Genomic DNA, 12,820 nt, shown 5'->3' with positions numbered 1-12,820 from the left:
AATCATTTCTTCCTTATCCCATTTCCAACAAACCCTGAAAATTTCATCCAAATCTGTCCATAACTTTTTGAGTTATGTTGCACACTGTTTGTCTGTTAGTGTGTAACATAACTCAAAAAGTTATGGAAAGATTTGGATGAAATTTTCAGGGTTTGTTGGAAATGGGATAAGGAAGAAATGATTAAATTTTGGTGGTGATCGGGGGTGGGGGGGCCCACGGGGGGGGTGCACTGATCAGCCTTGGCGGAGGTCTGCGCTCTCCGAGTGCTTCTAGTTGTTGTACTTGGTCATCTTTTCATGGTCATCATATGTGACCCATTTATTTTTATTTATTTATCTATTTTTTTATTTTACCTTTATTTAACCAGGGAGTCCCATTGAGATTAGGAATCTCTTTTGCAAGGGAGACCTGGCCAAGGTAGCAGCCATACAAAGTCCAAACAACATAAAACATATACATGATACACAATGAACAATAAAACGCAGTAACTATTCAACCATAATGGCATTTGGACGTTCAGAGGCTCCGTAGTGAACGTGGAAACACCGTCATCTTCTACAACATTGATTCACCAGTAAAACCCATTCAAACTGATCAATGGCAGCAAATGGAGACACTTGGTTTATGCTCAGCTAATGATATTTTTTGTTGAAAAAGTCATGTTTTCTTCATTTTTCTCACTTTCTGATATTGTGACAATCAACTTTAATCTGAGCTTTTATGAACATCTACATGATCAGTGAAATAAATATGGGAAAACACCTGATTTTCATTGAAAAAATGGAAAATACAGAGGATGATATTACAATAAATGGTGATAAATAACTTAAGAAAGGTTAAATAGGGAGAAAAATTCATTTGTGAACTGTCACAAAAGTAGCACTGGGTCTTTATGGGTAAATAACATATCTATATATTAAATATTCATTAGCTAAGTTTTCAAAATGATTAAATGTCTGTGACTGTACTATACCCAAAGATGCCAGGAATAAACTTAAGGCAGGAGACGGAGAAAAGGAAAAATAACACAGCGTCTCATAAAGAGCTAAGAATAGAAATCACTAAGTCTATAATAGGAATGCTGGTTCATCGAGCTAATTCCAGTTTTAATTGAAAGCACTTAATTGAATCCGGGTAAAGCTTGGCACAGACTGGTTTTCTGACATGTACCTCACCACATCATTACATCTCATATATCACTGTGCCCCTCTACTGCACTCACTCAGAAATGTTTTGCTGTATTCCCCAAAGACCATAGATTAACATGAAAATACCTTAGTGCTTACTCATTGGTCGGTGTGGTGTAATAAGCCTAAAAATAACCCCATGTTTGGCCAGAAAAGGCCCAAGAGGGAGGCTGGAAATGTTCTGTGCATGTGCATGTGTGTGTGAGAGTAAAACATGGTCTGCCTTTGTCTTGAAAAGCCTTTTTTTTTTTTCAACAGGGACCATTCTTCTTCCCCCCACAGTAACTGTAATTAAAAGCCAGTGGTCTTGTGGTCAATCTGTAATGACAGTATGTTCATGGATCATCCTTTATCCACTCAGACTTTTCCAAGCAGCTTCCTGTCTCATTGTTTATCTGGGGATTGTTTTGTGGTGATAAGCCACAACAAGGCACAATGTGTTTGGCATGCACACTTACGAAGATACACAGAATAACAAGACGTTAGTGCATACATATACTCACAAAGGCACTAAACCATGCAGATGTAAATAAAAGCACACCAGACGTTGTAAACACACAATGAAAAAGCTCTAGGCCTCCAAAAAAGTCTTGACATGTCGTCTCTACTTTCTCTCATTGTGTATCTTCAAGGACTCTATATTTTTACACCCACATCTTTATAGAACAACATAATACTGTAGATAATGCTTTTATAAACTAAAATGAAAGTACATATTATCGCAAATTCACCTTGTAGCTTAATCGGAACAAGTTCAACATATATTTCGGATGTATTTCAAGACAGTAATCCCTTAACCCATAAGGATCCAGTGTGACCTTTGTGGCAGTTACCAAATGAATTTTTCTTTCTATTTAACCTTTCCTAAGTGATTTATCACCATTTATTATAATATTATCCTCTGAATTTTGCATTTTTTCAAGTGGAAATCGTGTATTTTGCTATGTTTAATTGACTGATAATGTAGATGTTCATTAAACCTCACAGTAAATTCAAAGGTTATTGTATCAAAACAGAAAAAAAAATTAAGAAATAGTGACTTTTTCAGTAAAATCTCTCATTAACTGAATATAAACCCGGTGTGTCCATCCACTCTCATTGAACCAACTTCATGGGTTTTACTGGTGAATCAATGTTGTAGAAGATGACTGTGTTTCCATGGTAACTACGGAGCCTCTGCATGTTCAAATGGGTCATATCTGATGACCATGAAAAGATGAATAACTGCATTTTACCCCAATTATTACATGTATTGATAGGATTAGTGGATCAACAGTTTAGATCAGTAGATGCTTTTGGTCAGTGGTGGATGTTTGGGTCTTTATGGGTTAAATAACATAGAAGGCATCACAGTAGAAATGGAAAAACACCAAAAAGTATGACACACGGTTGTGGTAAACTAATTTCATCTGAAACCACCCAGCCAGTCATACACAGTCATGCTGAGTAGCCAAATGTTGTCAAGTTCTTAAAAAGTCCTGGAAAGCAAACTTTGTCTTTCACTGAAGATTACTATATACTGTTACATAGAAGAAAAAAACTGAAGGATAAATACAAGGTATAGTATAAAGTGTGAGAGTTGCAAAATATCAGACTATTAAAGATAAGTGAATTTTTTTTTTTTTTTGCACTTGTATTATTAGATATTAGATATTAGTACACACACCACTGTTTTCATGTAGAATTTCACTCAGTTACATTGTTTTTCCTCACTTTTGTTGTTATTCAGTGCATTTTCCGTCTGTTTACACCTTTACTTACACCAATAAAAAGTATCTTTTTACATTAAGCTTCTTACATTCAAACTCATAGATGATATCAGCTGACAGAATGCACCGATCAAGCACCCAGACACAGATATTAAATTTAACTCAAAACTAACTTTTCATGTAACCACTGGAATGAGTAAAAAGCAAGTACATTAAAATACAACACCATATACAAAAAAGTTCAGACATTTTGTAAAATGTAAATAAAAACAGAATGCAATGATTTGTAAAGTTCCTAAACTCATATTTTGTTCACAACAGAACACACAAAAAATATATCAAATGGTTACAGTGAGAAAATGTACCTTATTAAGAAAAAAACAAGACATTTTAGATTTTTGATGGCTTCTCCAAAAAGTTAGGACAGGGCCATTTTTAACACTATGTATCATCCCCTCTTCGTTTAACTATAGTCTGTAAATGTTTGGGAACTTAGGAGATAAGTTGATGGAGTATTGTGCGACTTTGGTCCCATTCTTTTTTGATATAGAACTGTAGCTGGGATATGGACCATTTAAAGGGGCCATTGCTGACTGTGGTTTCATCCATTTTAACCCTTTCCTCCCAGGGCACGGCGTCTGTAACTGTGGCTTCTGTCAGTGTGCGCCGGACTGGCAGGGTGAGAACTGTAACTGCTCCAGACGAACTGACACCTGTATGTCCAACCTGGGTCTGCTGTGCAGTGGGAGGGGCCAGTGTGTGTGCGGGGCCTGCGAGTGCACCCAGCCCGGGGCCTATGGGGCCACATGTGACAAGTGTCCCACCTGCCCTGATGCCTGCACTATGAAAAAGTGAGTCTGTAGTGGAGTTATTATGACCGTTCATTTGATTTAATCTTACTTCTGTGTAGTCTTTTGGTGTCTGATGTAATTCATGTTTTGTTTTTATATTTAGAAATTTTCTAGTTTTAGGGGTTTTTTGTTTGTTTTGTTTTACGTTTTAGTGGTTTCAGGTATGAGGAAACTCTGATTTATGGAAGCTAAAGTTGGTTCAGTTTGTTGTCGGTTCAATAATCAAATTGTTTTTTCTCTTCTAACTTTAGTTTCAGTGTTTTTAATATTCAAAATCCAGAAATTATGCTAATGGTTTGCTTTATGTTGCTCTTGAAGGGAGTGTGTGGAGTGTAAGCACTTCAAGAGGGGTAAACTATTTGAGGATAACACTTGTTCTCGGATCTGCAAGGATGAGATTGAACTTGTGGATGAGATAGGTAAGCAAAACCAAAAGAACTCTGAGTTGTTTGCATTACTTTCTAAACTTGCTTTCACTTACAAAGTACATATAATAACTAGAAGCACTCGGAGAGCGCAGACCTCCGCCAAGGCTGATCAGTGCCCCCCCCCCGTGGGCCCCCCCACCCCCGATCACCACCAAAATTTAATCATTTCTTCCTTATCCCATTTCCAACAAACCCTGAAAATTTCATCCAAATCTGTCCATAACTTTTTGAGTTATGTTGCACACTAACGGACAGACAAACAAACAGACAGACAAACAAACAGACAAACAAACAAACAAACCCTGGCAAAAACATAACCTCCTTGGCGGAGGTAACCAATAACGTATGGCCAAGTGTTACTATCCTGCTGGACAGTGTCCTCATTCATAAACAGTGGCGGCTGGTGAAATCATTTTTTTGGTGGGGCACAGTATGCAAGTCAGTTTTCGGATGCACTACAACTACATGTCACCACCAGGGCCGGTTCTAGTGTGTCATATTAGGGTGGGCTGGTTGAAATAACAGGTGGGCAACTTGGGTGGTGTGTACAGACCGAGGCCAGCAGTACGCATGGGCAGGGATGGGCTAAGCCCACCCAAATGTCTGTCTTGCCTAACCAAATGAAAGTTAAGAGAAAACATTTATCCAGTAGAAAAACATAACAGACTACAGTACTACTGGCTCTTATTTGCGATTGGATGGGCAGCCTACAGCCCGCCCTATTCCATCAGTGATTGGTTGTCATTATTGTTTTGCATTTCCTGAGTGTTTCGTTTGCTCGTACAGCAGCTCACAATCCGTTTCTGGGCTGCAAGGAGTTAAACGTCCCTCCTTGGTCTCTCCTGCACCTATCGAGGTCACTGCTACACCTGTTGGGGTTTCTGTTTAATACCACGATTCTCTCTATCAGAGTTTCATTGTATCTGTGGCTTGTTGATGTGCTCTTGGGCTGAGCATCATGAAAAAATAGAATTTAGTTTTTTTTTGTTTTTACCTTTGGCCCAGTTTCAGTTGTTTTTGCGGTTGTTCCATCTGTGCCACTTTTCAGTCTGAGTTTGAACAAGGGTAGACTGCCTTTTTTTTTTGTTTAAAAAAAAATAATAATAATAAATTATATTTTTTCATATTTCACAAACCCAAAAAAAAGGCTTATTCAAATTCAATCTAAAAAGTGACAAATGACAAAGAGAACAACAAATCTTTCTTTTTCCATCTAAAACCCTGAAATTTAGACTTAAATGTCAGTAGAACTATATACATATAGACTGTGACAAAATTATTATAATAATTAATAGAATTTAGTGACAGAGATCATTTGCCCCTCACTCAGTTTTTGTCCCTTCCATGGGCGACGGTTGAGAGACCCTGTGAGTGTTTTACTGGCGCTGTGTATGTTTTTTGGTTTTACTGTTATTGTGTTGCCCAATGTGTGTGTTTTATTGGTGCTGCTTTAGTCAGTGTGTGCGTACATAACGTGATGCGAGTGGCCGCCAAACCATGCCAGCTGCCCTGCAGGAGCCCAGAGATGATGCTCAGCCCAAGAGCACGTCAACAAGCCACAGATACAGTGAAACTCTGATAGAGAGAATCGTGGTATTAAACAGAAACCCCAACAGGTGTAGCAGTGACCTCGACAAGTGCAGGAGAGACCAAGGAGGGACATTTAACTCCCTGTACCCTAGAAACGGACTGTGATCTGCTGTACGAGCGAATGAAACGCAGGAAATGCAAAACAATAATGACAACCAATCACTGACGGAATAGGGTGGGCTGTAGGCTGCCCATCCAATCGCAAATTAGAGCCAGTAGTACTGTAGTCTGTTATGTTTTTCTATTGGATAAACGTTTTCCCTTAACTTTCGATTGGGTGGGCAAGACAGACATTTGGGTGGCCTTAGCCCACCCCTGCCCATGTCTACCGCTGTCCTTGATCGCCATTAGGAAATCCTAAAACACAGGCACCACTATTTTAAAATTCTAATTTATATTTTTTAAACATGTAGAAATAAGCCTAGGGTTAACGTTGTTACCACTCCTGCCAGGATTCACACCTCGATCTCCCACACTGAAGTCAGTAGTGTTATCTACTGAGCTATTCAGGCACAAGTAAATACATCAGTACTGAGCTATGTGCTGATGTATACAGTCATGGAAAAAAATTGTCAGACCGTCAAAAGTCATCAAAAACAATGGCTATGCAATCAAGTACTAACTCCTGTGTGTATCATGTGACTAAAACAGACAGAAAAGAAAACATGGAATGCCTAAAAGCACTGTTTTTGGCAGTCCAATGCCATAGCTGTTGATGTAAGAACTGAAGTGATTTTGGTTATTATCAAGAAAACATGGAAAATGGATAGATATCAGCTCTGAAATTAAACTGTTATAAGCTATTTTTGTTGTTATCATTATATTTGTCCAAACAAATGTACCTTTAATTGTACCAGGCATTAAAATGACCAGGAAACTAAAGAAAACAAGGGGTGGTCTAATATTTTTTCCTGTGACAGCTATGGCATTATACTGCCAAAAACAGTGCTTTTAGGCATTCCATGTGTTCTTTTTTGTCTGTTTTGGTCACATGATACACACAGGAGTTAGTACTTGATTGCATGACCATTGTTTTTGATGACTTTTGATGGTCTTATAATTTTTTCCACAACTGTATTGGAGGGGGTCTACCGTGTGCCATTTACAACAACAGCCTTAGGTGCAAATTTTTTTGCCCCAAACAGGAGACATGTCACTTGACTGCTCACTAAATGACCCACAACATTTTTAAACTGTACTTGAATGTAGATTATACACGGTACTCACAGACTGTATTATGTATAGCTTTTTTTATTAAAATATTCATGTTTTTGTAAAATTATTTTGTGTGATTCCTATCATCTTCTTCATGTGAGTCAGGTGGGGCAGCGCCCTAGAGCCCTCTACTGCCGTGCCACCACTGTTTATAGCTGATCTATAAAACTGTAGTATGCTTCAAAACTGGCTGAAAACAAGAAATGGGTACATGTCTTAGCTAACTGGTGAATCACGTTTCATTTTTCCATTCAGTGTTCCATGATACAAATGCTGTGAACTGTACTTATAAGGATGAGGATGACTGCGTGGAGCGATTCCAGTACTACGAGGATGCCAGCGGCAAATCCATCTTGTATGTTGTTAAAGAGCCAGGTAAGAAAGTCCAACACATGTACCCAAGCTTGAAAAAACTGTAAATGACAAATTGTGAGTCACAGTATTTGAGGAAGGGCCACAATGATTGATTCATGGATAAATTTCCTAATTATGAAAATTCTCCCTACACACCCTTTCCTTCTGGATTATGAGTACAAGTTGTCACTTCCCTCTTGGACGCCCTTCATGTGCTTGTTTAGTGGCCAAACAGAGTGTGGGGCGGTAAAACAACCTTTAATGAACACCAGCGCCTGAGGAGAAAGTCTGTCCATGGGTCTGCCTTTAATGAATGTGTGTGTTCAATTTAGACACAACTGGGTAGCATAGAAGTACACCAAATCTGCCTTGAACACAGTGCACCCCGCCGTGTCAAAGAGGGTCGTAAATAGCTGCTCAGCTTCTCGAGGAACCCGCTGACTCCACATATCCTCAAGAGGAAAGCAGGAGAGGGGGAGAGAAATGAACCTAAGTAAGCAAAAGACAAAGGAAACGAATGAGGGAGATCGACAAGAAGAGGGAAAAACAACCCCTTCAGAATGAACTTAGATGTCTGTCATTTTAAGTCAGTATCTGATCCATCACAAAAACATGGATGTAGTTCCTTAGAAATATTACAGCACTGTTAAAAAATGACTTGATTTGTATATTGGCTGTAACTGTAGCAGGTAATGAAACACTGATCTAAAGGTTCAGCAGGAAACGGAGCAAAGTAAGAATGAGAGGGAGGAAGAGGAGTCCTGCTTTGATGTCGGTTGTTAAATTTCACCCTATTTGCCCTGCGAGGTTAACCAAACTTTTTTATTCACATCATGTATGCTTAGTTCACTCATCATTAAAACATTAGAAACACTATTAGGCTTCCTAACAAACAATTTTACCATATTTAACCCATAAAGACCCAGTGATACTTTTGTGGTAGTTTCAAAATATGTTTTTCTCTATATTTAACCTTTCTTAAGAGATTTATCACCATTTATTATCCTGTATATTTGAAGTTTTTTCAGTGTACATCATGTATTTTTTTATATTTAATTTACTGATCATGTAGATGTTCATAAAAGCTCAGATTAAAGTTGATGGTTATTAGATCAGAAACACAGAAAACTGAAGCAAAAGGGACTTTTTCAGCAAACATATCATTAACTGAACATAAACCAAGTGTCTCCATCCACTGTCACTGATCCAACTCCATGGGTTTTACTGGTGAATCGATGTTGTAGAAGATGATGGTGTTTCCACGGTAACTACGGAGACTCTGAACGTCCAAATGGGTCATATCTGATGACCATGAAAAGATGATTAACTGTATTTTACACCAATTATTCACATGTATTGATAGGATTAATGGATCAACAGGTATTAAACAGTTTAGATCAGTAGATGCTTTTGGTCAACAGTGGATGTTTGGGTCTTCATGGGTTAAGGAGACTACAGTTGAAATCTGAAAATTAGAAATGCTATGAAAATGCCATTAAAGCTCAGGACGACAAATTCATAGGTTTATAATTTATCTCATACTTTGAGGTCAAGTTTAATTATATTGCACATTTAAAACAATGCAAGCTCCCCAAAGTGCTGTACAATAAAAGTAAAACTACATAATATGGTAAACTAGCAAAAATTAGGATAAACTATACTAAAACTAATAAATAAAACTGATACAAAATAATAAAATTAATAGGATAAGAACATCTGAAACACAACCAGTTGAATAAATAAATAGAAGTTGCACACCTTTATTAAAAGCCAGTATAAACAGGTTTGTCTTTAAAATAAATTTAAAATGCTCAATGAACTGTACACATGTGATTTGTTGGGGCAGAGTTGTGGGCTCCAGAGCATTAGACCTGCCACAGAAAAGGCTCTTTTGCTTTATGTTCATTATTAAGCGTACAATAATCAAATTATACTGTAGGTTTAAAGAAAAATCAGCAACTTGGAGATTCAGATCAGGTCTGATACCATAAAGACAGGTTTTAATATTTCCAAGTCCCAAGTTCAATGTCAAGAAGCAAAAACCTCAGTTCCAAAATGAAGCCTATTGATTAATATCTTCAAATTATAATCCCACTGGCAGATACAGGGGTTGGCTCCAAAATGCCATGGGTCCAATACACTTACATTAAAGCTCTCTCAAAAACATACTAATTTGTGTCCAGGACCCATTCCAGTGTCATCAGTTTTATATTAACCTTCCAATAAGTGATATGTTGGTCTATTTCTAAAATTTTCCTCCGTCTATTACATCTCACCCCTGATAGAAGGCTTTTATATTTGAGCTTTGATTGACAGGTCTGTATGAAACTTTGCACACCTACAGTAATTTCTGTTTATTTAATAAAACATATATTCTGCTGTCATGTTTAATAGGTTCCACTGACAAGACTGTAATGATGAAGTTTATTGTTTACCTCCGACTTCTCTGGCCCCCATACTTCCACCCATTTGTCCAAATATGGTCACTTCTTGCTCCAAGAGTACAAAACAATGATGGATAAATTGCAAACTACTGGTTTCAAAACAACAGTTCAGAAACCAATGAGTGACACTGTGATCCAATAATATAGTCTATGAGCTAAATAAACAAACACACATCCTATTTTTGTAAACTGTCCATCATATAAGAACATACACTGATTTCCACAAATATATAAGATAAGATAAGATAAGATAAGATAAGATAAGATAAGATAAGATAAGATAAGATAAGATAAGATAAGACTTTACTGATCCCACCATGGGGAAATTTCACAGTTAATATATATCATGTAAAATGATTAAACAACTACAGAACAGGATTTAGCTGTTCATTTTTAATTATATTTACAAAACTACAAATAATTGTGGAAAAATGAATGAGCAGAGTACAGTAAGTGCTATTTTTATCCAGACTTGTTTAGGAAGGCTTCATGTTAATGAGTCTCTGAAAGTGCTGTCAGTCATCTCTTGTCCCGCCTTGGTGAAACTGTATAAATCACATTCCTTAGTCTTGCCAGACCACAATGAGGGGACGGAGCTTTGTGGCCTGGCCGTGTGATCTTACTATTTTCCACTTCAGCCCATCCTCCTCGGAATTGTTTGGTATTTAACAGTGCCATTGCTTTCTGTTTACTACTTTAATGCTGTACCATGCTTTGTTTTACAAATCTAAGTGCCTAGAAAAGTCCATGTCAGTGATAACAGAATAAAACACACCGTCTAGCATCACATTAAGTGCCCTGCAGCCTAATAGTTGGCAGCATTCTGTACATCTAAAAGGCACGATCTTGCATGTTATGATCTCCACATCAAGAGCAGCTAAAGCAACATCATAACCATGTAGGTGAAGGAAAAAACAGAGGAAACAGCATGATGGAGTCAGACTTCCTCTTGCCTGGCTTTTGGCTTATCTTCTGCTGTTGGTCCACTTTACTCACATCTTTTATCTCCTGTTCTTTCAATCCAGACTGTCCTAAGGGCCCAGACATATTAGTGGTTCTTCTGTCAGTGGCAGGAGCCATCTTATTCCTTGGCTTGGCGGCTCTTCTTATCTGGAAGCTGCTGGTTACCATTCACGACAGACGGGAGTTCGCCAAATTTGAAGAAGAACGTGCTCGTGCCAAGTGGGACACGGTGAGTCATGTGCTATAGGTAGCACATGTAAGAAACACCAGGATGTGGTGTTTGTTCAGTTGCAACATTTCTTTTTTTTTAACCTTTATTTAACCAGGAAAAAAGATCCCACTGAGATTAAGAACCTCTTTTCCAAGGGAGTCCTGGCCAAGAGGCAGCATGAAATACAACACAGTTACAACATACAGTTACAACATACAGTAATTTATAGGACAAGTCAAACTATGAAAAACAAGTGCAAGTCATTGAGTTAGTCTCTAGCATAACATAAGAGCTCAGAATAAAATCGACGTTATTATATAAACACACTTGGATTTTCTTAATAGTGCTATGAAATTCTGAAGTTTTGGATGTTACACAAACTCACTCAACATGTACCTTCATACCCACAGACACACACCTTAGGCCACACACACTGTGTCTTGCTCTCATTTTCTGATGTTTTTTTTATTATTTTTGTGGCATGCTGTTACTCCCAGCAGAACAAAAGGCAACCAGCGGAAGGGCTGGGTTTAAATTAGCTATTGCTAATTAGCTTTTACTGGTTATAGGGCGCTTACTGGCCTCACACATACAAATCCCATAGGCCTGAAACCGCAAAGAAATCCAGTAGTTTGAATCAACAGATCAGTTTAAATAAGTCAAAATGCCACAAAATGATGCATATTTAAATGTGCATGGGGCATTCTCCCTTTTTTCACTACTTCTTCTGCTACTTAGCTCTCAAAAGGTATTTTTTCATATCTATTCTAACATCTTGAAATGTTTTTTTTTTTTTTTTGTCCAACTCATACTAAATGAATTCTTGTTTTTGTGTGTATTTGAATAACAGGGACACAATCCTCTCTACAAAGGAGCCACCTCTACCTTCACAAACATCACATACAGAGGAAAAGACTGATGCTACTGAACACAAATGAAGAACCAATGATTCAATGGACTCTACCTGTCCTTCACGGGAAGGCATCAAATCATGTGCAGGCCTCTACTGTCACAAGACCTTTAATAATAATTATTTGTGTCTGTAAATATGTAGAAATGATTATGAGGACATATTTTATCAGGGAATTGCCGTAAACATCAAACCATACTGTTTATACGGTTAATGTCATTGTTTTGACTTGTGTAAAGGACTGAGAACTTTTCATGTCATACAGCAAAAAATAAAGGATTAGTTCACCCAAATCAGAAAAGGCAAATTAATGAACACACTCTGATTTTAACCATGTATATCCACATGACAGTGTTTCCTTCCAGTCCCAGTTAGTCTGAATAATCTGAAGAGAAATGAGGAATTAAATCCAACATATATGGACAGCTCTTAAGAGGTGTTTCAGAATAATGTCTAAAAGTCTGTAAATAAAACAAGCAAAAAACTACCTACATTTGATGCAAAGTGGATGGCATGAAAAAACTTGAATTGGTTGAACTAACCCTTGAGGTCAGAAGAACGCATATCATTTCCTGCACAATGTTGGGATTTCCTGTTTGTGGGACTACAGGAAGATAAACTGTCTTTGTGTCAGTCAAGTGACAGAGATATGGTGTGGTTTGGAGTAAAATTATATTTTCAGTCTCTAAGAGATAAGTGTGGTCTTCTTTGTAGAGTATCACAAAAAGATGAATACCATATTTTTATCATGTTGTCTGATGGGGTTTCCTGTATGCATACGATGGGACAAAACAACTGAAATAATGAAGTTTTTTTTTTTTCTTATTTTTAAGGGACAGTGTACAGTATTAGTGTTAACATGCATTATACAGCAGCTGGTTTAAGGAATGTTTTTCATCTGCAATTCCATAACATTAGAAATGAAGACTAAAGATGATTGGAATCTCAAGAAATCAA

The 12,820-nt window shown here is 37.5% G+C and overlaps 1 protein-coding gene across 1 annotated transcript in view; it reads left to right on the top strand.

Annotated features, from left to right (window-relative positions):
* LOC115410709 (integrin beta-3-like) overlaps positions 1-12,554 on the top strand; it is a 35,610-nt gene extending 23,056 nt beyond the window's left edge. The window contains exons 11-15 of the mRNA XM_030122473.1: positions 3,526-3,748; positions 4,067-4,167; positions 7,237-7,356; positions 10,805-10,971; positions 11,804-12,554. Coding sequence (XP_029978333.1) covers positions 3,526-3,748; positions 4,067-4,167; positions 7,237-7,356; positions 10,805-10,971; positions 11,804-11,872 — 680 coding nt within the window. The 3' untranslated portion in view covers positions 11,873-12,554. The remainder of the gene's footprint in view (positions 1-3,525; positions 3,749-4,066; positions 4,168-7,236; positions 7,357-10,804; positions 10,972-11,803) is intronic.
* The last annotated feature ends 266 nt before the right edge of the window (positions 12,555-12,820 follow it).

This window comes from Sphaeramia orbicularis, chromosome 19 (assembly GCF_902148855.1).
Source record: "Sphaeramia orbicularis chromosome 19, fSphaOr1.1, whole genome shotgun sequence".
In the NCBI taxonomy this organism is placed as follows: Eukaryota; Metazoa; Chordata; class Actinopteri; order Kurtiformes; family Apogonidae; genus Sphaeramia; species Sphaeramia orbicularis.
The sequence above is the reverse complement of the archived record's forward strand: the minus strand, read 5'-3'. Positions and strand labels throughout refer to the sequence as shown.